The sequence below is a fragment of the Solanum lycopersicum genome, chromosome 6 (assembly GCF_036512215.1).
Source record: "Solanum lycopersicum chromosome 6, SLM_r2.1".
NCBI lineage: Eukaryota > Viridiplantae > Streptophyta > Magnoliopsida > Solanales > Solanaceae > Solanum > Solanum lycopersicum.
Window position 1 is genome coordinate 40,394,166 of NC_090805.1, and position 22,100 is coordinate 40,416,265.

Here is a 22,100-nt window from a genome sequence, read left to right on the forward strand (position 1 = left end):
AGCGAGATATGGGAATGACGAGCGAGAACTGAGAGAGGGGAATAAAAATATATGTATATATAATTTTTTCTCGCTTTGTACAAACAGAAACACATTTTTACACACTTGTGTTTTGTATAAAAGTAAGAGGAGCGAGCGATAGATGGAGCGAGAGAGGGAGAGTGGCGAGAGAGAGTTTGAGGGAGAGTGGTGACTGACAAACAGTTTGCTACAGGGTACTATTAAACTAAAGTATGATTATATCATTTAATTTGACTTATTAGTTTGCTATTATATACAATTTTTCTTATTAAAAACTACTCTCTCAGCTCCTATTTAGTGGTAAACTTATTACTGTTTTTTATTTTTTATTTTTTCAAAGTTAAGTTATCTATAAATGAACATGAGTTAATTTATTTTAATTAATTGATTTGATCAATAAATATGAGTAAATTAGTTAATTTTTTTTACTGGACAAATTAATATTTTCAAGACTAATAAATCTCAAAAATAAATATTATTTATGTATTAATTTTGTAAAATGACAAATATCAAAAAAAATTATTTTTTCATGAAGACAAAATTTAGATAAACGCAAGGAAATATTATAAAAGGAAAAGAATTTTTTAATTATAATTGTTTGTCTGTCAGTGCTATTTTGTTTGTTCTTCTAAAATAAATAAACATAAATATTAGTTTGACACATTGGAAGTTGTTCTTAAATCTGAACTCACCTGCTAGCGGCTGGCTCCAAAAACAGGCCAATTCACGAGAATAAGTGGGTTAAAGTCAAAATTTTAAAAGAAGAATTATGTTTATTTAATTTTTCTTAATATAAATTTAATTTTACTTGTAATTATTTTTTTATTAATTGAATAGTATAACTTTTTTGTAATATTTTGTGCGATAATAACAAATATTTATAAATTATCATACATTATATAACAAATTATAGTTTTGATTTTCCTGTTCCAATAGAATCAATTATTAATATTAACTATTAAATTATAATTGAAGTGTTTCAAAAAATGAAATTAAGACTTTACTTCGTTAAATTAAAATTATAATTTTTTTATTTATATAATATTTTGTAGTATTTTTAATTATAAAAACCAATATTATAGTAATTTTAACGTAGAAATATTCAAAATTAACATAATATTTTTTTTAAAAATTAATTATTTGATAATTTAAAAATCTCTCAAAGAATTAAAGTCAATATTAAAATATGATTAATTCTAATAAAAAATATGTGTATTTTTTTTTAATTATAATTACATGAACAATAGAATTAGAAAGAGATTTAATTTTTAAAAATGGTTACTTCCAAGTGTTAATTCGGTGCTTAACCCTGTCTCCTTTCATCTGGTTTTGTCTGTTCGTTCAATTTTGAAAAATCGATTTGATTTCGTGTTTGATCGAACTGAATTTGGTATGTTTTGGAGAGAAGATGAGAGGTCTACTATGTTGCTATACATTCATTCATGGGAGAAGATGAAAGCTGTATTCACCTCGTCGTCCCAATCGCTAAATCCGCTTAAACCCTTTACTCTCAATTTCTCCTCGATCTATTCAGAATCACTTCCGATCTAATTCCGTCAATTCTCTCAGCTGAATCATTTCTCAAACTTGTGTCAATAAAATTGAGTTTGCAGATTTGCTGTATTATTATTATTATTGTTGTTGTTGTTGATGAGATGAAATCTAAAATAAAATGGGCAGCATTAGGAGGCTTGGTGTTATCATTTGCTTCATTGATTGTTCACTTGTTTCTTGCAAAGTCCAGTGCTGATCTTGTACAATACACTGCAATTACAGTTTTTACTGAGGATTTAACTCCAACTTTAGCTATTAGAAAGGTAATCCACTCTTTCTACTCCATTAAGACTCAATATAATGCTAAATCTGTTGAATTGATTTGCTTGCCTATGCTTAATTGCTTATGTTTTGATAAAAGCTGATGATTTTAATTGAAGGTTGGGGAAGACCCATGTAGAAAATATTACAAATTATCTATAAATAGCACCATTTATCGGTACTGATCAAAACTTCAAAGAGTTCAAAATGTAAAATGTTTGGAAACTTTGTTATATATTGTTTCTAGTACTAATAATCTGGATATCTATTGTTTTTGTTGTTAAAGAGTTTATATATGTTTTGACAATATGATGCTACATCTTTTTAGAGTCCTGCATTTCGTAAGTTGTGGAGAAATGTGAAGTCATTGGAGCCCTTGCACCCTTATCCAAATCCAAGAAGTACATATCCTGGTAATCCTTGCAATTCTTTAGTTACTAGATTCACCGCACATGCGTTGCACGTATTAGCCTAGTGATGAAATTCATATACCGTTGAAACAATATTGGTTCTATATTTGCCCCAATATAACCGTGGAATAATCTCCGTACTCTATTTGACATATTTTATCCGTGCAATGCTGTGCACTTTATTTCTTAGATTCATCGCATATGCAATTATGCTATATTTTAAGCATGGTTTGGTTATAATCTAAATGAAGTGAACACATGTTTCCGGCTCACTGAAGTTAAGTTTGCAAATAGTACTCCATTACGCCCTATTGACTGGCTGCCTTACTTTTTTTTGTATTTTGTTACTGGAAAGTCACGTTGAACAGCTTTTACAAAGTTCCTTGTTAGTTCAGCAAATAATTTGTTGCCAAATTTTCTGATTAATTCTAAGTAAGTAATTGCGCTTGAATCAGCATTTGGAACCCGTAACTCTACACAATAGTGTTGTGGCCTTTCGACGTTGCATGGTGATTGCCATCTCGTCTCTCATTCAACCGAACCTGTGAATAGTGAATACAACCAATGAAAGTTTCATTAGTGTCATGTAACATTCTGTAAATAGTAATGGGCTGTTGTGGAAAGTTGTAGAGTTGGTTAGAAGGTACTTGTGTATCAGCCAACAACCCATCCATTGTAATATCTAACAACTTTCTGTAGATTTTTATTACCTTACTTGGTGTTATTGTAATATCTTTCTTTTCGGCCTTTATGACTTCACACCCTCCATTTCTGATGAAATTAGTTACTCTGCAACATAAATATGTGAAGGGCTTTGGTTTTGTAATTTTGTGGATTGAAACTTGAGAGGACTGGTGCTATATAAAATTTCCCCCCAAAAGGTAGCTTGCCTACCTTGTTTAAGTATAGTTCTAATATTAGTTGTGGCAGTGAGGTTAAATAAATAATGTTGAACATATAAAACATGGATTGTACCAGGAGCGCAAGTCTAGTGCTTTTTGAAACATTGTATGGATCTGCAAACTACTCATGGGAAGAGTTGAAATCCTAAAAGCCCCTATTTGGAAAGAGCATATTAAGTGAGGAATCAACAAATATACTCTAAATATATTCTATAAGAACATACTGGAGGCTGTCTGATACCTCTATAGATTGAGACTCGCACGTCACAATACATAAGCCTAGAATAGGTTGATCAACATAAGTGAATGTGTCAATGATATTACCTCGTTGTCAACCAAGATTATCATTTGAAAAATGCTCTCGTGCCTTGAATTCTTGTATGAAATTACCAAACCCTTTCAAATTACTAATACTCTCATCACCCAAACAACGGACTGTTTCCCTATCTTGTTTATCGGAACACTCTGCTTTGATAGTTCAGTTTCAGTTGCTATGTTTGCTGAATCTAGATGGTTGGAGGTACAGAGGGAATAGGGAGTAACAATGGAACTTCGGGCGTTTTTGTGTCTTAGTAGGAATTAAAAAGAATCATAAAGTACATTTAATCAATTTCATAAGCCCAATAACAGTGTGCTGCAAGTAGTTCTGTTAAATTTAGTGGAACATGTGAAACGGTTTACAGTATAAAGGGTCCGAATATCACTATGTTGAGAGAGCGTATGTTATAACCTGTGTGAAGCGGCAAAAGTTAGCATTCTTGGAAACTTAAAGATAGTGGAACTATATACAGGGGATGGCATGCGATGAAAAATGTTTGGTTGCGTCCAGAATTCCAGCGCCAAAAATAACAGTCCATAATCAATTCGAATGTTGATTTATAGAGTGTTGGATATTTGAGAGCGGTGTATCTGGAGTGGATGGAATATAGGTGTAGGAATAGATGTGATTTGCCGATAAATATGAGGATGAAAAAAAGAGGGTGGAACTTAGTCACTTACAACTGTTAAAGGTGGCTGGAATTCAAAGCAAATTCCAATATTTGATTGTCTTTTCCTGGAGCTGGAACAATGTTGGCCTGAAGCGCATAATTGTAAGTCGAATAATAAAGTGCAGATGAGGGCGTGCGAAATAAAGGCAGAAAGTTGGTGTTAGAAGATGAAACATGCTACCTTTTCGTTTTCTTCAGAAGTTGGAATCGTAATGGGAGGCGACGTTTGGCGTTTGGTGGGTATAAATGGAGGAAGGAGGGAGAAGTGACGAGTTGCATTTGTTGGGGATTATTTGAAAGTTATTAATGGTTCAGATTGTGGGCGTTGGAATAGGCAATGTTTCTCGGTGGAGTTTGCAGCATGATGAAGTAGTGTGAAGGTTGAGCTGTTTTTAGTTAGGTGCTTTTAAGTTAGGGGTATTTTTATGTAATTTAAACGTTCAATTTAGGGAGTTCATGCTTTTAAAGTAAAATAGATTTATATTTCTTAATAAGTTACACATACCTGACTAGATTATGTATTTTTATGAATCCCTCTTTTATGCTCTTCTTTTACTTCACTTGCAAATATTTAATGATAAATTGCATAAGTTGGAAACTCAATGAATATACTGCAACATAATGTGTTTTGTATAAAGCAAGAAATGAAGGCATTGGAGAGATGATCTTATGGTATCTAATGATGGTGATGGAGAAAATAGTTTCTTCAGGAAACATTTTTGAACAAAAAGAGAAGATACTCCCTCCATTATTCGACAAATTGATGGTATTTGATCGGGCATGGAGTTTAGGAAAGAAACAAAGGTGTTAAGCAGAAAATGCATAACATACCATAAGTACTCTTAGTACAATGTTACCTAATATAGAACGATTTAAATCCTTTTGGGACTAATAGGAAATGAAAGAATAACATATAAAATGGAATGGAGGGAATGTGCGCGCAAGTTGGCCTGGACATCACGGTTCTCAAAAAGGAAAAAAGGAATGGAGGGAGTACCATATTTTACTTAAGTTTAATGTGCTGTTGCTTTCTAGGTTACAGAGGTATATAGTTTACACTTGGCAGTTATGGTCTACACTTCTAGTTACTTATAGATTGGAGACTCTGGTCCAGGCTATCTAGGAATTGAAATTGACTTGCTGCCTTTGCCATTTTAAAGTTATTTGTATTTTTTGTAACAACAATGTTAAGTACCTCCATTATTGGTTGGAATGATTCTCTCTTTTCACCTATTTTGTCATGGTTTCAGTGGCTGTTGAGCAGAACAATGGCTTCATCTATGCAAAAATATCTGGTAGTTTTGAGAAGATCAGGAACTCGGTATGCTCATTTTATTGTTGAAAAGACTTCTACCCTTTTTGCACCAAATTTTTGAGTGAAGAGTTCCTAACAGGTTATCCTTTTCTCATAGATTGTTGATCTGGTTGCCATATCAAGACTTTTAAATGCCACACTGGTAATTCCAGAGATTCAAGAAAGTGCTCGTTCTAAAGGCATCAGGTCCTGGTTAATTTCACCTAAAAATAAGGAGGATTTTTGTGATGCTTTATTTACATTCCTGAATTTTAAATTATATCTAACTTTCGCAGTTCCAATTTCAAGAGTTTCTCATACCTCTATAATGAGGATCAGTTTATAGCAGCCTTAGCAAATGATGTCACAATTGTGAAGAGTCTGCCACCTATCTTAATGGAGGCTAGGAGACGGAAAGAGTACCAAATTTTTAAGCCCAAAAGTTCTGCTTCTCCAAGATTTTATACGTCTGAAGTTTTACCTAGATTGAAGAAAGCAAAGGTCATTGGACTAATATTGACAGATGGAGGATGTCTACAGGTATGATTTTTGAGCCCAGTTTCAGGGCTTAAGCACACTGTTGACAACACTGCTTCACTCATCATCTTTACATCTAGGGACAAGTATATCTGGAGGTCGACGCTGAACATGAACAAACTATCTCAAGCGACCTTCCATTTCATTCTTACTATGTACCACGTGCATTATTTGGATAATGTTGTCATTTTTAATCTTGTATGACTTCACATCCATTTTAGCATTCACATGTCTGCATTCATTTAAATTAGCTGCCCAACATTCACTCGCATAACCTCCGGATTAAGAATATTTCATGCTTATTTTCTTAAGAGGAGAGTTTAACATGATCATTACTGATAATACCCTATTTAATTTTTATGTGCCTAATGCTGAGTTTGTATTGGCCTAAAATGACCAGCTAATCAAGTTCTATTTCTTCTCAGTCTGCCCTTCCTTCTAGCATGGTTGAGTATCAAAGGCTTAGATGTCGCGTGTCATTTCATGCCCTTCAATTTCGCCCAGAAATTGAAGCTCTTGGAAAGCTCATGGTGGAAAGGTAAGGAATTGAAATTTTTGTACTCTGTATTTGCAATCTTTTTTCCTTATCAAGATATTTGCCATCTTAGTTATTATCATCTTAGGACTTAGTGTTTTTTGAACTAAAAGGGTTTGTATCTGGTAATTGGTAGCTAATATTTGATTTTGTTCTCATTTTTTTTTCCAGTTCATAAAAAAATATTGTTTTAAAAAATTTGTAACTTACGCACCCAATGGTGTGGCCTAGTATGAAGTGGTTAAGAGCCATGAGGTCTCAAGTTCAAATTCCAGTGGAGAGAAAAAACAATAGATGGTTCTTCCCATCTGTCCTGGCTTTGGTGGATAGAGTTACTTGCTACTTCTTGTTGGTGGGATGTGAAAAGTATGTTGTGGAATTAGTCGAGGTGCGTGGAAGCTGGTCCGGACACCATGATCATCAAAACAAAACAAAAAATGATTTATAACTTACCACCATATCTGAAGAATGTCTAAGCTTATACTTTTAAGGTTAAAATGACATGTCTGGTGAAAGTGTAACTTTTTCATTCCTTAAAGATCACAATGTCCTGGAAGATGAATCTTACTGATATGTTTGTTTAGATTAAGTTGCAGTAAGGGTTGAAGAACATAGCATGTAATGTTTTCAAAAGCAAAATCTAAGAGAAAATGAAGATGCATAAAAGTTTTAGAGAAAAGGGAGAAGCGATGTTCATGTCCACCCATTTCTTAAATGAAATGCACAATCTATCGGAAATACGAACCCCCAGGCTTTGGTGTAGTGGTTAGAGCACCATGCATGATATGTAGGTTTGGTGCACGTCACAGGTTCGTTTCCTGCTGCAGACAGAAGTCTGGTATTTTAGTAGAGAAGGGTAGAGGGGTAGGTCCTTTATCCACCGAATTTCGAACCATGAGCCTCTGGTCCTCTGGGATTTCTCAGTTATCTGGAAAAAGAAGTTTTATCGGAAAATATAAAAAAAAAAACTAATATATGAATTTGGTACTGATAATATCAAAATGCAATTAAAACTTGTATGCTTAACTCCTCAACTCTAACATCATTTAATCTATTTTCAAGATGGCCACAGAAAGACAACTTTCATTACAAAATTGACTCTCAAGATACAAATGATCAACCAAAAAGTGGATAACTTCAATTGGAAATTGATGGGCACCTTATAATTGATAAACCATAAAACAGATGAATATGTAATCTTCAGTGTCATATTAAGTCCTCGAGTAATTTACTAACTACATTTACAGAGCGAAAGAGAAAAGCAATAGGAAGCCTCGAATCAATAGTTGCAGGAGAAAATGACCACATACTAGAAGATAAAGAAAGATTCATTGTTTGAGATGAAAAAAGAATCTTATTAAAGGAGGTTCATTATGGAAGTACATTGGGTCACAAATTCGAGAAGAAAAAGAAGATAATGATGAGAAAGAGGACGCCAAAGCACAGATGGAGTGGAGCTCTACTATTTAGCACTCAAGATCCTTAACTTTTATTCCATTTTCTCTTTTCGTCTTTTCCTACTCTAAAACCAGATTGAATGCCTATGTTAGGTCCACTTTATGTCTCATTAAAGTATGAAGGCAATAACTATTTAGCACTCAAAATCCTTAAATTTATACCCCCCTTTTTCTCTTTTCGTCTTTTCCTACTCTAAAATCAGATTGAATGCCCATGTTAGGTCCAGTTTGTGTCTCATTGAAGTATGAAGGCAATAACTATTTGCTTCACATGACTGTGTCACTTTGAACACTGAGCTGATACTTTTAATAATACTAGTCTTATTGACGCTGCAAAGGTTGAAGCCATTATTATGTTAAGTAAGGCCAGGTGATGACCTTTAGTACACTAATCATACTAATACTGAGAAGGTTGAAGTCGTTATAATATTTACGGTGAAATTTTTTTTTGGTGAATGTATGGACTTATTTGGTGGGACCATACATTTTTCTTATTGCATAAACATGTTGGTATATAGTGTGGAGTTCGATTCTCACAGAAGACAATCTGAGGAGGAGGAAGTAGATTGTTATGAATTCACATTGCAGATGCAAAAAAGATGAAGAATGTGCAGATCACTAACTGTTGCATTGTAGAGCGACTTCACAAGTATGGGCAGTGGTATTCTTCATAATATATCAATTGGTTCTACTTAATAGTGTGCTACTCAGTTGAAGAATAAGGAAGTACAGTGACTGAAAGGAAAGCAGTGTGGAAAGCTAGTCCACGGTGCATTTTTTGAACTTTTGGTATGAAAGGAATAGGAAGTTGGTTCAACACTACGAAGAAGAGCTCAAGACATGAAAAAGGAACTTGCTTTTTCATATATTTTAATTTGAGGAAAGAATATCTTTCATGTAGATAGTTGGATAGACTTGACAGAACATCAAGTCTAGCCTACGTACTCACCTTATATTTTTAGATGTGTGCCCTTGGTTTAACAAAGAACAAATTTGTATGGTACTGGTGAAAGATATAGCTAAACAAGTTAGTTCAACTTAGCACCATATTTCTGATTTGATTCAATTACTAATTACCAGTACAAAAAAAGGCTATATATTTTCATATGGACTAGGCAGTTGAGAGTTCTGCTTGGCTTGCTCAAAAATTACCCACTTAGACTTAAATACACACATTTTCGCTGGTTTTTGGTTGCAGCATGGTAGGTACACATGAAGTGGATACTTTGATAGACTTCTCCGCATCATTACATGTGCTGTAAACAAATTGAGTATTTGTATCTTCCCTAATGCAAATTTTTAGCACTTGGTGCTGGTCAGTGAACAAAATGAAATTACATCTGAAATGAAAGTTTATTGATCAACTTCTTGCCTCTTTCTTTTACCTTTTCTTTTTGGGTTGCATGGAGAGTTTTTGTTTCTCTTGTCAACAGATCATAAAAATATTTATTCCTCTCTGCAGGTTACGAGCTTCAGGTCAATCTTACCTTGCCTATCATCCTGGGCTTAAGAGAGATGCCCTAGCCTATCATGGTTGTGCTGAAATATTTCAGGTTCCTAACTTTTTCTTTATCTATGTACTCTCTCAACCTGATTGGGGTTATATCCTACTTAAAATGTCTAATCAGTACATCTCCGCTGGAAAATGGAATAATTTTGGTATATTCTGGTGACTTGTTCTGGAAATTAGCACAACAAAGATATTCGTCTTCAAATAGTGGCGTGGGTGCCAATGCTGAAAACAGGGGGATGATACATGACAAAACAAGGTTATTCGGTTCACATGTGTAAATATAAGTTAGCTTAAGTTTCATGGGCTTTCTTTTATCTTGTAGTATCAACTCTAGCTTATGTTCTTGAATTCCCTTCCGTTCTTGTGTTCTTGGGAAATGCAAGAATTGTGCATGAGGATCTGATGGTCCTAAAGATTCCACAAACAGTTACAATTGCCAAGACCACTCTACATTGCTGAGAATCTGGGATTAGAATCAGCAGCATATTCTTATTCCCTACATAATATGTTTGGTTCAAACAAGTCTTCAAATCAAAAAGGTTTGATTGAACCAATGGGAGGGGAAGAGAAAGGGGGAAGGAACCTGTTAAGTTTACTTAAAAAGAAGGATTTATCATTGCCACTTTCTTTTTGGCATGACAAGAGCAAGTGGATGAGAATTGAGATTTACTTCTTTCTTTTTGTCCAATTCTGGAGGTATTTCTCCTTTCTTTGCTTCATTACTTCATAACCATACTAAGAAATTGATCCGAGTTTTGCCCAGCCCCAAATGATCAATCAAATAGAGAAACTAAGGCAAAAGGACTAATCGGATGCAAGTGTAGCAAAGGGAAAGCATCCCAAGTGTTGAATCCCACAGAGAATAAGCACAAATATCTCCTAATAGGATTATCACCCTACTTCCTAAAACCAAACAAGAAACAAGGATGGAATGAGAACTTAAATAAAAACAAATGAAACAATAATTTAAATGGATTTACGTATGAAGCAAAAGGCAATCTAGTTAAATTGGGGAGTGTTTACTACAGAGAAAAGAGCAGTCAGAATCTGGGTCAAGGATTTGAGGGCTCAATCTTTAAGCTTGCAGCACCAGTGGCTTTGGAGATTCATTATGGAAGATGGGGCTTTGTTGAAGGAAGTTATTATTATGACATATGAGCTTCTCAATCCCTGAATTGCCAAGCAATCACAGTTTTTTAGTATTTTTGGCATCTGGAAACATTTGAGAGCATAAGTGAACTCCTTTTGGCATCACACTTCTGAAGCTGTTGGCAATGGCATAAAAGCGAGTTTTTTGGATAGACACATGGCCTGGTCAATAACCTCAAAAGAAGCAATATCCACTTTTTTTCACTGTGGTGCAAGACCATGAAGCCACAATTTCAAATTACAGATCAGACCACGGATGAAAAATCATTTTTGGCAGCATATCACTGATTGAGAAATAATCTCGCACACTAATTTCCAATGCCCCTCCTTCAACCTTCCTTTTCTTCCACAAAATCATAATGTCAGTTATTAACTCATTAAGGGGGAGTGTTCTGAATTATTCCTTCCATTCTATTTACTGATGCTTCTGATATTGTGGCCTCACATGCTATATTTGGATAATCTTTCATTTCTCAACCTGTCTTTTCAAGTATAGGTGTGGCTAATTGTCATTCATTTGAATTAATTGAGAAAAACTGAAAATGAAAGAAAGTGATTATGACTGTAGTTCTGGACCGGGAAGTGAGTTAATCATGCTAATACAAAAGAGAAGGAAAAAGAAAAAAAAGAAGGGCAGAGAAAAGAGGCAATATTAGCAGTGTGAAGCACGGAGAGCAGTTAATCTGTTGAGCCTAACTGGTCTAATGAACCTAATGATGCCTTTTTCTTTTTAAAGAACAATTGATATCAGGGGGTACTTTTACATGGAGAAAAGGAGACAGGCAAGACGTAGCAGCAAAACTGGATAGGTTCCTATCTCATAAGAATGGGAAGTATCCTTCAAGAAAATAAAGCAAACTATTATGCCTAGAGTCACTTCTGATCACAATTTGCTGTTGCTAGAATGTGGAAACTGGGAGAGGTCATTATCATATCTTAAATTCGAAAGTTGGTGGTTGCAAACTGAGAAATTCAATGCAAGAGTTAAGGGCTGGTGGAATTCTGAATCTTATACAGGAAGACCAGATTACATTCTAGTTTGCAAGTTGAAAGCCCTCAAAGTGAAGTTGAAAGAATGGAGCAGAACTGTTCAAGGCAACCTAGGTCTACAGAAACAGAGCATTTTGAATTAACTTTCTGATTTTGATGTGATCCAGGATCGAAGATGCTTATCTGATGATGAGTCTTTTCTAAGAGCTGTTCTAACAGTAGAATTGGAAAAGGTGGCAAAAAGGGAGGAAGTGGCATGGAGACAAAGATCCAGGTCTGTATGGTTGAAAGAGGGGGGATAAAAACACAAGTTTTTTCACAAAACAGCAAATTGTCGCAAAGATACAACAACATTGATAGTATTTGACCAATGAGACTACTGTATCTGAGCCAGCAGTGATCAGGGAGGAGATCATAGGTTTCTTCCAAAACCTTTATAGAGAGAATGAGCACTGGAGACCTCAGTTCAACCCCAGAGATCAAGCTATGTTGAATGAGGAAGATAACTTATTGTTGCAAAGTCAATTGGTGAACAGGAGATCAAAGAATGTGTGTTTGCTTGTTGCAGGAGATAAGGCCCCTGGCCCAGATGGTTTTACTATGGCATTTTTTTATACATTGTTGGGAGGCGGTGAAGACAAATGTTATAGCAGCCATTCAGAATTTCCATGGTCAAGGTTACTTTGAAAAAAAGCTTACATGCTACTTTCATAGCTTTGATCCCTAAATAGATGGGTGTCTCAGAATTGAAAGATTTTAGGCTCATTAGTCTGATTGGCAGCATCTATAAAATCATATCCAAGATCCTAACAGAAAGGCTTAAGAAAGTGATGTTTAAGTTGGTGGATAACATCAACTAGCTTTCATTAAGTCTAGGCAGCATATCATGGATGTTATTCTTATTGCCAATGAAATGTGTGGATGTGAGGAAGTCAACAAAGTCCTTGGGATCCTATGTAAGTTGGATATAGAAAAGGCTTTTGATCATCTCAACTGGAACACAATTGAGAGGATGGGTTTTGGAAATAGGTGGATAAAATGGTTAAAATACTCTGTGGGATAGATACTCTTTCCCCTTTCCTTTTTATACTTGCTATGGGAGGATTGAGTGATATGTTGAAAACAGCACAATCAAATCAAGGGCGTCTGGATGAATGATAATGATATTCTGGGCTTAAATATCTCCCACTACTTACAGTATGCAGATGACACTTTAGTGTTCTGTGGTGCAGAGAAGAGCAACTAAAGCATCTAAGGGTCATTTTTATTCTTTTCGAAGCTATTTCCAGATTACACATAAACTGGGGCAAAAGTTTTGTCTATCTAGTGAATGAAGTTCCAGATATCAATAGTCTAGCTAGTATCCTTGGAGATAAAGTAGGAGAACTACCTATTACCTATCTAGGGATGCCTCTGAGAGCAAAAAGTAGATCCAAGAATATATGGAATGCTGTGGTGGAAAAATGTGAAATGAAGTTGGTAAATCGAAGAAGCCAATACTATCTTTGGGTGAAGATTGACTTCAATCAATAGTGTGCTTGATGCTATTCCAACTCACATGATGTCATTATTTCTTTGCCAGGATGTGTCTTAAAGAAGTTAGACTCCATCCGGAGGAACAATTTATGGCAAGGAAATGGAGAGGGGGAAAAGAAGCATCACTTGGTGAAATGGGATGCTATCATCAACAACAAAAAATGAGGTGGAATGGCTATAAAGCACCTCAGAGTACATAACCAGAGTCTTCTCTCGAAGTGGCTATGGGGGTCTGTCTCTGGAGAACAGAGTTTGTGGAAAGAAGTTATAGCTTCCAGATATACAATGAAGGACCTATGGATTACTAAGGAAGCTACAAGCCCTTATGTGGTAGGTTTATGGAAAACAGTCAAGATCTGGTGGCCTAAAATAAGGAGAAATTCAAGGATTCAAATAGAAAACGGAAGGAGGGCATCATTATGGAATGATGTGTTGGTTGATCAATACCCCTTGAAACAGCTGGACCCTGTGATCTACAATCTGAACCAACAGAAGGAGGCAACAGTATCAGATGTCAGGGACAATCAAGGATGGAACCTCTCTTTCAGGAGAAGGTTGAATGACTGGGAAAGAGAAAACCTTACAGTTCTCTTCAATTCTTTGGACATACCAATAATCTTGACACAAATGAAGACGGTCTACAATGGTTGAGAGCTAAAAATGGGAAATTCACAGTAAAATCAGCTTACAAACACCTTGATTGGTCACCTGTAATGCTCTTATCATGGCCTTGAAGAAAAGATACTCCACAAGGTGGCTTGTTTCACCTGGTTGGTAGCCAGGCAAGTAGTACTAACTCAAGACAATCTAATGAAAAGGGGAAGGGAATTATGTCCCAGGTGCTTTTTTTGTGAAAGAGAAACAGATACAACAAACCATCTCTTCATTTGCTGTAGAGTGACACTGAAATTGTGGCATGTGTTTTTTAACTTGAGGGGTATCAGTTGGTCCATGCCAAGGCATACATCAGAAGCCCTAACAGGATGGAATAGAGAAAGAAACATGTCAGGCCATAAGGAGAAATGGAAGATTGTCCCTGCTTGCATCTGGTGGACAATATGGAAGGAAAAGGAACCAGAGATGTTTTGAAAACAAGAGCATCCCTTTCCACTTGAAACTGAATTGCCTTATAAACTTTTATTTTTGGTGCAACTACTCCCCAGAAAGGTGGAGGATATTACTCACTTTTTAGATAGTTTAGGAGGAGTAAAGGTGATAGACATATTTGGTTTTGATAACTTTAACTCCTGATGTAATTACTACTGAAATACACTATTGGTGTGTTTTGTTTATAAAATGTTGAACTTTCTCAAAAACAACAACTGATATCATGACACCTGTAAATATATTGCTTTCTCTTGGTGTAGGATGTTCACACAGAACTTATACAATACAGGAGGGCCCAGATGATTAAACAAGGAATTATCAGTGAAGAACTTAATGTTGACTCACATGCTCGGAAGAGAAATGGATCGTGCCCACTCATGCCAGAAGAGGTACTTTTTGAGTTCTCTTTAAATCTTCATCAGAAGTTTATTCATCTGGCTCAAAGTACAGTTTTTATAAGTAGCTTTATACAATATATTACATTTTAAGCTACTTTTTGATGCAGAGACTTTTAGATAGCATCCATGCAGAGTGCACATTTTTTCTTCTTTTTTTGCAAATTATTTCATTTTGTTACCATCTCATAGTTTAATCCCCAGTTCAAACTTCTTTAAATACAGTATAAGGGTCTTCGTGTTCCTAGATTTACTTTATGCTCTAGATTCTTTTCTCACAACTAGGAAGAAATTTTGCGAGTTCCTTATTTGCTTGCCACTTGATGCAAAGATGAGATTTTGCATGTTCTGTTCTTTCTCAAAAGAAAAAAGAGAGTTAAATACCTCAAAACCCTGTTAATTATTCACATTTTGTTAGTTTAATACTTAAACCATTGGGTGTTGCTGTTACCCCTAGAACTATAACATTTCCTATGTGAAACCTCCCTGCAGTCGTTTTATTTCGTAACTCTTCGTACATTTTTGCAAATTTAGGTTGGCCTTCTGCTTCGAGCCATGGGTTATCCACCTAGGACAAGAATATTCCTATCAGGTTCTGAAACCTTTGGCGGACAACGGGTTATGATACCTTTACGCGCCATGTACACCAATTTAGTTGATCGTACTTCATTGTGCAGCAAAACAGAGCTAGCTAATTTAGTTGGCCCTGAAACCCCCCTTATTCCTGATCCTGATCAGCTTTTACCAGTAAAAAGTCCAAATCAACTAAAATCAGAATGGGACAAGTCTGGGCCCCGCCCAAGGCCTCTACCACCTCCTCCTGATCGACCTATTTATCGACATGAAAAAGAAGGCTGGTATGGGTGGGTTGCAGAGAAAGATAAGGAACCAGAACCTTCTCTCAATGATCAGAGGGAGCAAGCACACCGACTGCTATGGGATGCTCTTGATTACATAGTTTCGGTGGACGCTGAAGTTTTTTTCCCTGGTTTTGACAATGATGGTAGTGGGCCTGATTTTGCTAGCTTGGTGATGGGACACCGACTTTATGAGATGGCATCTGCAAGAACATTTCGGCCAAACAGGTAAAACTAACAACACTCCTGGTCCTTTTTTTGTTTGGTGTTTTACTATTTCTTTTTATTTACCATCACTTTCTAAAATGTATCATGTATATGCAGGAAATATCTTGCAGAGCTCTTTAATACTACCGTCGATCATCTTTATTATCCACCTCGTAATTGGACTTTTGCTGTCAGAGAACATCTCAACAAAAGCCTGGCAGAAGAGGGCCTTTTGAAGGAATCTAATCTATCAAAAACAAAGTTTTTCCTCTCTCACCCTATTCCAGAATGCTCATGTTCAACTGTCAAGGCTACTGATATTGTGCATTCAGGAAAGAACAACAATCTCCATCTGTTGTTTGAAGGGCAGGACGAGTGCCCCAAATGGATGCAACAACTAAGAACTCAAGAGGCTAATGCTGATGAAGTTGATTCTCAAGAAGATGAGACTGATTTAGAGGGGCAGTCAGAATCCGAAGGATACAATGGAGCTGATGCAATTCCATCCCTGGAACAGGATGAGGAAATGGATCCTGATGATTAAGATTTGATGTAGATATCTTGCCTTCATTTTCTTGTTCATTTCCCTCTATGCCACCGACGTCAAGCCTCACTCTGGATTAACCTTTTCTAAGAGAGTTAAAAACTTACAGCAGCAGCATGCTGCTTTTGGAATGTCTGGAAGCACTCCAATTTTTTTGGGGCCAAATTAACTGCAAGCGCAGTTCTTCAAATGTGCTTTAGAAGAATCCGTGCAGTCTGCTTAGAGTTCATTGCTTGGCATCTGGACTCCATTGGTCTCTTCCATAGAACTCTCCCCCTCTCTCTCCTTCAAGCTGGACAAGTTTTCTCATCTTCTACAGGTATACAGCATAGAAAAGATGTCTAAATCTTAGTACTTTGCAACTGCACAAAGCAAAAGTGACACTGTGAAGCCATATATAGTTAAACAACGATTCTTTGATTTTCGTTTCACATCTTAAATGTTTTTAAAGTAGATGTTCGAACCTTTTGGCTGTTGAGTAGTTTTGAATCCAACTAGCTTTACAGTATTATTGGAATTGTGTCTAGAGGAGTCAAGACCTAGTTGGAGATCTAGTAGTGGAGGACCTGCAGAATAATGGTGCCTATTCCATAAGCTGAAATTTCTTGAAGCTACTCACATGGTGCAAGTCCCGTTGGCCTTGTTCAAGCTCCAAAGTTGTATGGCTAAACAATACATACGGGATACAACAATTACTTCTCAAAATGGTGCTGACACTTGTTGGCTGCTGCCTAGAATTTGCAGAGCCAGTTGTGGTGTATTCATGTTGGGATCATATTTTTTTAGTGATTTTCTTTTTGGAAATTGTAAGCATGGCGATCATGATTATAGTAGAAAATAGTACTACTATCTTGGAGAAGCAGATTTAGAATTGCCATTGAGGTCGCTTTAGCTCCTTTTGACCTATATAACTAAATCTTGCATTAGGGTAGGCTGTCCACGTCAGGGTGTTGTCCTTAAGGCGAGCGGGATGCTTTGTGCACCTAGCAAACCTTTTAATGAGGTTGCTTCAGCAGTTGTTCATCTCCATATACTATGCCCATTATCTACACACGTCAAAGGTCAAGTGAAATTCCATCATGTGTGGATGTACGCGGAGGGAGAGGGTGTTTACAAAAGACTCTCGATTCAAGCAAATCAAAACAGTAATTAAAAGAAAAATGATAGTGGAGAAAAACATGACAACTAATAACAAAGCAATTTGGAACATATATGCAACGAACTATTACAACAACAACAACAAGGTGTTGATCACTTAAACACACACTAAACAACAGATGATATCATGTACCCAAATCCAACGACTAGATGAATAGGCTAATACCCACAACTATATATTTGTCTTATAGGTTTAATGAAACACACAAAATAAGAGTAATGTTTCAATATGTGTGTCCACCAAAACGTCTATGTCTTCGTTGAAAGGAAAATATGGCGTCCATGAGAGCTTCTTCTCCAAAGTCAGGAAAGAGTGTATTTGTGAAATACAATTCAGAGTAAGCTAGCTGCCACAACAAAAAGTTACTGATTCTTTGTTCACCTCCAGTCCTTATGAGTAAATCAGGTTTTGGGAATTTAGCACACTTGGTGGTAAGTTCTTGTTCAAATAATGTGTAGTCAATATCCTCTAATTTTATAAGACCATCCTTCACTTTACTTGCAATGTTTTTTGTTGCTTGTAACATGTCATACTGTCCTCCATAGTTTAATGCCATCATAAGATGAAGTCCTTCATTGCTTTTAGTCACCTCTTCTGTTAACTCTATCACTTGCTGTAATTTTGTCGGAAGTTTTGATTTACCTCCAATAAGAGACACACGTACCCCAAGCCTGTTGAGCATTTATATTTTAAGAGAATCAAATCCACAACCTCGATATTATATTGAAACGTGTGACAAATTTATAGATCTAACCGTTAGAGAAGAGGTACACGTTTTTATTGTATTATGATTTAAACAAATAAATATATATTACCTCATAAATTCTTCAAAGAACTCTTCGAATAGTCGCATCAAGAAATCAACCTCCTCCTGTTCAAAGTCAAATTGTTATTCTTGAACAACAGTGAAAGAAAATTATTCAAAATCACATAAAAACAAGTCGCAAAATCCAACGTTAAATTGCAAATGAAGAATAAATTACTCTCGAGTATTATAATGCGATTTGGCTAAACTTAATAATTTTAGTTCAAACGTTATATTTATTTTAAAGATTTATACATAAAAATTGTTATCTTAGCAATTTAAAAAGATTAGAATCCACCATTCACAAACCTTCAATTGATCTTAGCCTCCACCTCTTAGTATTATAAAACTAAACAATTATACTAACGTGTGCACTTACTTTTGCATGCGTTTAGCTTACTTTTTGATGCGAATCAAAGGATAAATTATGAATAATTTTAAATTCTAAATCCGTAACCTCGGAACGATTCCAGTTTTCCGTAGAGAAAGCAAAAGCAGTGATAACTTGTATTCCTAGTTTGGAAGAAATGTTACAAATATTCTTTAGATTAGGGGCAAGAAATTTGTGACCCTCTTGCACTGGTAAACCTCTAGCCTTAGCCCATCTCCTGTTCCCATCCATTATTATAGCAACATGTTTTGGTATAAGCTCTGAATTACGAATTATTTCGATACGAGTACGACGATGATCATCATAAAGGCTTAGTGAGTTTGAAACCTTGAAGAAATGACCACCACATATTGATGATGGAAGAGTATATACATTATAAGAGCTCTTAACTATTGGCCTCCCTACAAACAAAGAGTTCATTTCCTCGACTTTTGTTTTTGCTTCTAAGTAGTGTAGAGTTTAGCAAGTATATATAGGTCTCAATGGAACTAATCAATGCATTCATTATATGTTTCAATATATAAATAGGGTATGGATATGGATGTGAGTTAAAAGCACATAGCACTAATTATATCCTCGTATTTATGGTTATCTATTTCTTTTTAATTGTAAACAACGACAATATATTAATAAAACTTAATATGCATCAGTCACTATAATAACGAAAAAGGGCCAAAAAATACTCTCTATCCATCTTTTGATCTCAAAATAGTCTTCTAATCAGAGTCCGGAGCATAAAGGGTATAAAATATTAACAAAAATTTCAAACGGTATATAAAATTTTATACCCTTTAGTTCCGGACTCCTTCTAATTATATTCACCTTTTTGCTCATTTATACCCTTGCAACTAACAACCCTCTTTTTTTTTTTAAAAAAAAATTATATTTATTATGCGTCATTTTCTTATTGAATGAAATAAATATCCACCTTTATTAATTTTTCCCCATAATTTAGATGGATGAAGGGTATTTCTAAACCTTTCTTGTTGTTCAAGGGTGTTTTTGACTCTTTTCCGATTTAAGTTCAGTTGATTTCCTATCATTAGTTCAAAGTGGACTGTTTTCGTTCCAATTCATGGGACATATAATCTGTTTGGATAAACTTATTAAAAGTAACTAAATATACACATTAGGGGCCGAAAATCACTTTTAGGTGATGAAACTACTCTTATAAATAAAAAATAGTTACATTTTCTGATAGAAATGTACTAAAGATAATATATAGTGTATTTATTGATTAAAAAATTGTTACTCTCTCAATTTAGATTTGTTTGTCTTACTTTTCTTTTTTAGTCTATTTTAAAGAAAAAATAAGTCTCCCAACAACTCTGATTTTAATTTCAATTTTCCCACGTAATATATTTTACCAAATGGATAAATAAGCTAATTTGACAAGCTTATTACGAGCCTAGCCAAATATTTTCAAAGTTTAATTTAACACAGGTAAAAAAAGAAAATAAGTTTTTCGAGACTTGTGAAAATAAACCTGCCATAATGTTTGTGGGTCTAAAAACCTTCTCATCGAAGGAATGAAAATTTTTAAATTAAAAGTTAAATGCTTACTAATTTAGGAATTGTGGGGGGATTTTAATTAGTATACGTCTGGCTTGTGATTGATTTTAACAGAATAAATAAAATATATTATGGTAAAAATTAAAGTCATATAAATTTGTTCATGACTTAGTGTATTATGTAGGACCTGTTTGGCCTAAGAATATTTGGGAAAAATTTGGAAAAGTGGTGTTTGGTTATATAATTTGACAAATATATATTCGTCAAGTTCCTAAATACTAGAAAAAAGTTAGTATTTTGAACCAAGTTATAATACTCGTGAATTTTAAAAAGTTCAAAAAAATTATCTCAAACTTTTTTATTTTATAAGAAATACCTATTATTTTATAATTCCTACTAATATTTGTTACTATCTAATCGAAAAAATTTGAGTTTTAATTTGAGTATAAAATTGAGAAAAAGAACAATTTATGTTTAATGTGTTATAATTATAACTGAATCAATGATAAACTTTAGTATGCGATTAATGTATTGTCTTGCTTATATTATTATTTTATTATTATCAATTATTATCAATTTCATTATAAAATGATAATATAAATTTATGAATACTTTTAATAATTCTTAGAACTTATAAATATAAATTATATATTTTGCAATAGTCAAATTTGAAAAATTTTGGGGTCAAGCAGGTGAAACTTCACCAAAAACTTCATTCAATATAATTTACCAAGAATATTTGAGAACTTAAAAACCGAACACTAGCTTAATAAAATAAATAAAATGAAGATGATATCGATCAAGTCACTATCATGATTTCTTATTAACCCAATAGTACTCCCTCCATTATGTAGCACTATTTCTTTTTTGATCAGACTTAAAAAGAATGTCACTTTTTGATAATTATTTAAAGGTATAATTTCTTTTTTATCGCTGTTGGTTTCACTTAATTTTCAGGATAGTACTCAAATATATTTATGAAGAAAGAAAAAAATGAATTTACTTTTTAATTTTTTTAAAGGGCAATTTGATAAACATTTCAAAGTCTTCAATCATTTCTTAAACTCCATTTTCGATCAAATGTTGCCATATAAAAAGAGTCGGAGAAAGTATTAAGTCATACCAATCCTCTAAGTGACTTTGTGAACAATCAAGTCATATCAATCATATAGTATCAAATAGCATCAAAATCTATTATTATTTAATTTGTGAACTATATATTTCATCATAGCTTGGTCATTCATACGTAGTATTGTATAATTGCTAAATATATTAGCAGTTTGATCATCAAATGATGTCTATATATGGATAGTAGTAAAGCATCGTTTTATACTTACTATTTATAGATTTTTCAGTTTATTGGGAGTGATCGTGTATATAATTTTTGTTTGTCCTATATTCCTTCCGCATCATTTTTGTTATCATTATATTAAAAATAAATAATCTTAATAATAAATAAAAATTAATTAATATAGAAATCTAAATGAAAGCACATAAACATATTCTAATATTATAATTACATAGAGTAACTCTTCTTTTTATTTTTTTGAAGAGAGAATAAGGAAAAATATTTATTACGGAGAGATTCTGTAATGACTCGGACCCGAAAGTTATTTTTTTTCTAAATTACTTATGTTATTAAAATTAGCACTCCTTATTAACCTATATTAATATTTCAGACTTGACCCATTATTATTAAAAATAACTAAATTACCCCCAAATTAATTAATATAGTTAAACGACTATTCAAAAGTAATTTTGAAAGTGCTGAAACATAGTTTTTGTATAAGTATAAGATTGTAGTCGAAAATTCGGTAATAAATTAGAAAGGTATTTATCTATTTTCTCCTAATAATTATAATGATACATAGATATTGATCGGCAAATATTTTGAATTTAAGACCAGTCATATTCATTTCCCAAAAATATAAATCCTCTTAATGTTATAAAACAAAACAAAACAAAATAGAGGCTG

The 22,100-nt window shown here is 34.3% G+C and overlaps 2 protein-coding genes across 4 annotated transcripts; one reads left to right on the forward strand and one right to left on the reverse strand.

The window, feature by feature from the left end:
• The first annotated feature begins 1,229 nt into the window (after positions 1-1,229).
• On the forward strand, positions 1,230-17,139 carry LOC101267715 (protein EMBRYO SAC DEVELOPMENT ARREST 30). The gene is made up of 10 exons (XM_004242002.5): positions 1,230-1,838; positions 2,165-2,249; positions 5,388-5,458; positions 5,550-5,638; positions 5,728-5,971; positions 6,394-6,506; positions 9,423-9,513; positions 14,516-14,644; positions 15,185-15,735; positions 15,832-17,139. Exons 1-10 carry the CDS (start codon positions 1,677-1,679, stop codon positions 16,256-16,258), a joined length of 1,962 nt encoding a protein of 653 aa, XP_004242050.1. The 5' UTR covers positions 1,230-1,676; the 3' UTR covers positions 16,259-17,139.
• Positions 17,140-17,437: 298 nt separating this feature from the next.
• On the reverse strand, positions 17,438-19,058 carry LOC101267417 (cis-prenyltransferase 6). Of its 3 annotated transcripts, none has more exons than NR_189164.1 (3): positions 18,602-19,047; positions 18,233-18,288; positions 17,438-18,088 (listed from the first exon to the last, which is right to left on the reverse strand). NR_189164.1 is itself a non-coding variant. In NM_001425297.1 (3 exons), exons 1-3 carry the CDS (start codon positions 19,031-19,033, stop codon positions 17,641-17,643), a joined length of 597 nt encoding a protein of 198 aa, NP_001412226.1. In that variant the 5' UTR covers positions 19,034-19,058; the 3' UTR covers positions 17,448-17,640. The 3 variants fall into 3 exon arrangements, 2 of the variants coding, with proteins under 2 accessions (NP_001412226.1, NP_001412225.1); NM_001425297.1 differs by having other exon boundaries at positions 17,448-18,088; positions 18,941-19,058; NM_001425296.1 differs by having other exon boundaries at positions 17,448-18,088; positions 18,680-19,058.
• Between the last annotated feature and the right edge of the window lie 3,042 nt (positions 19,059-22,100).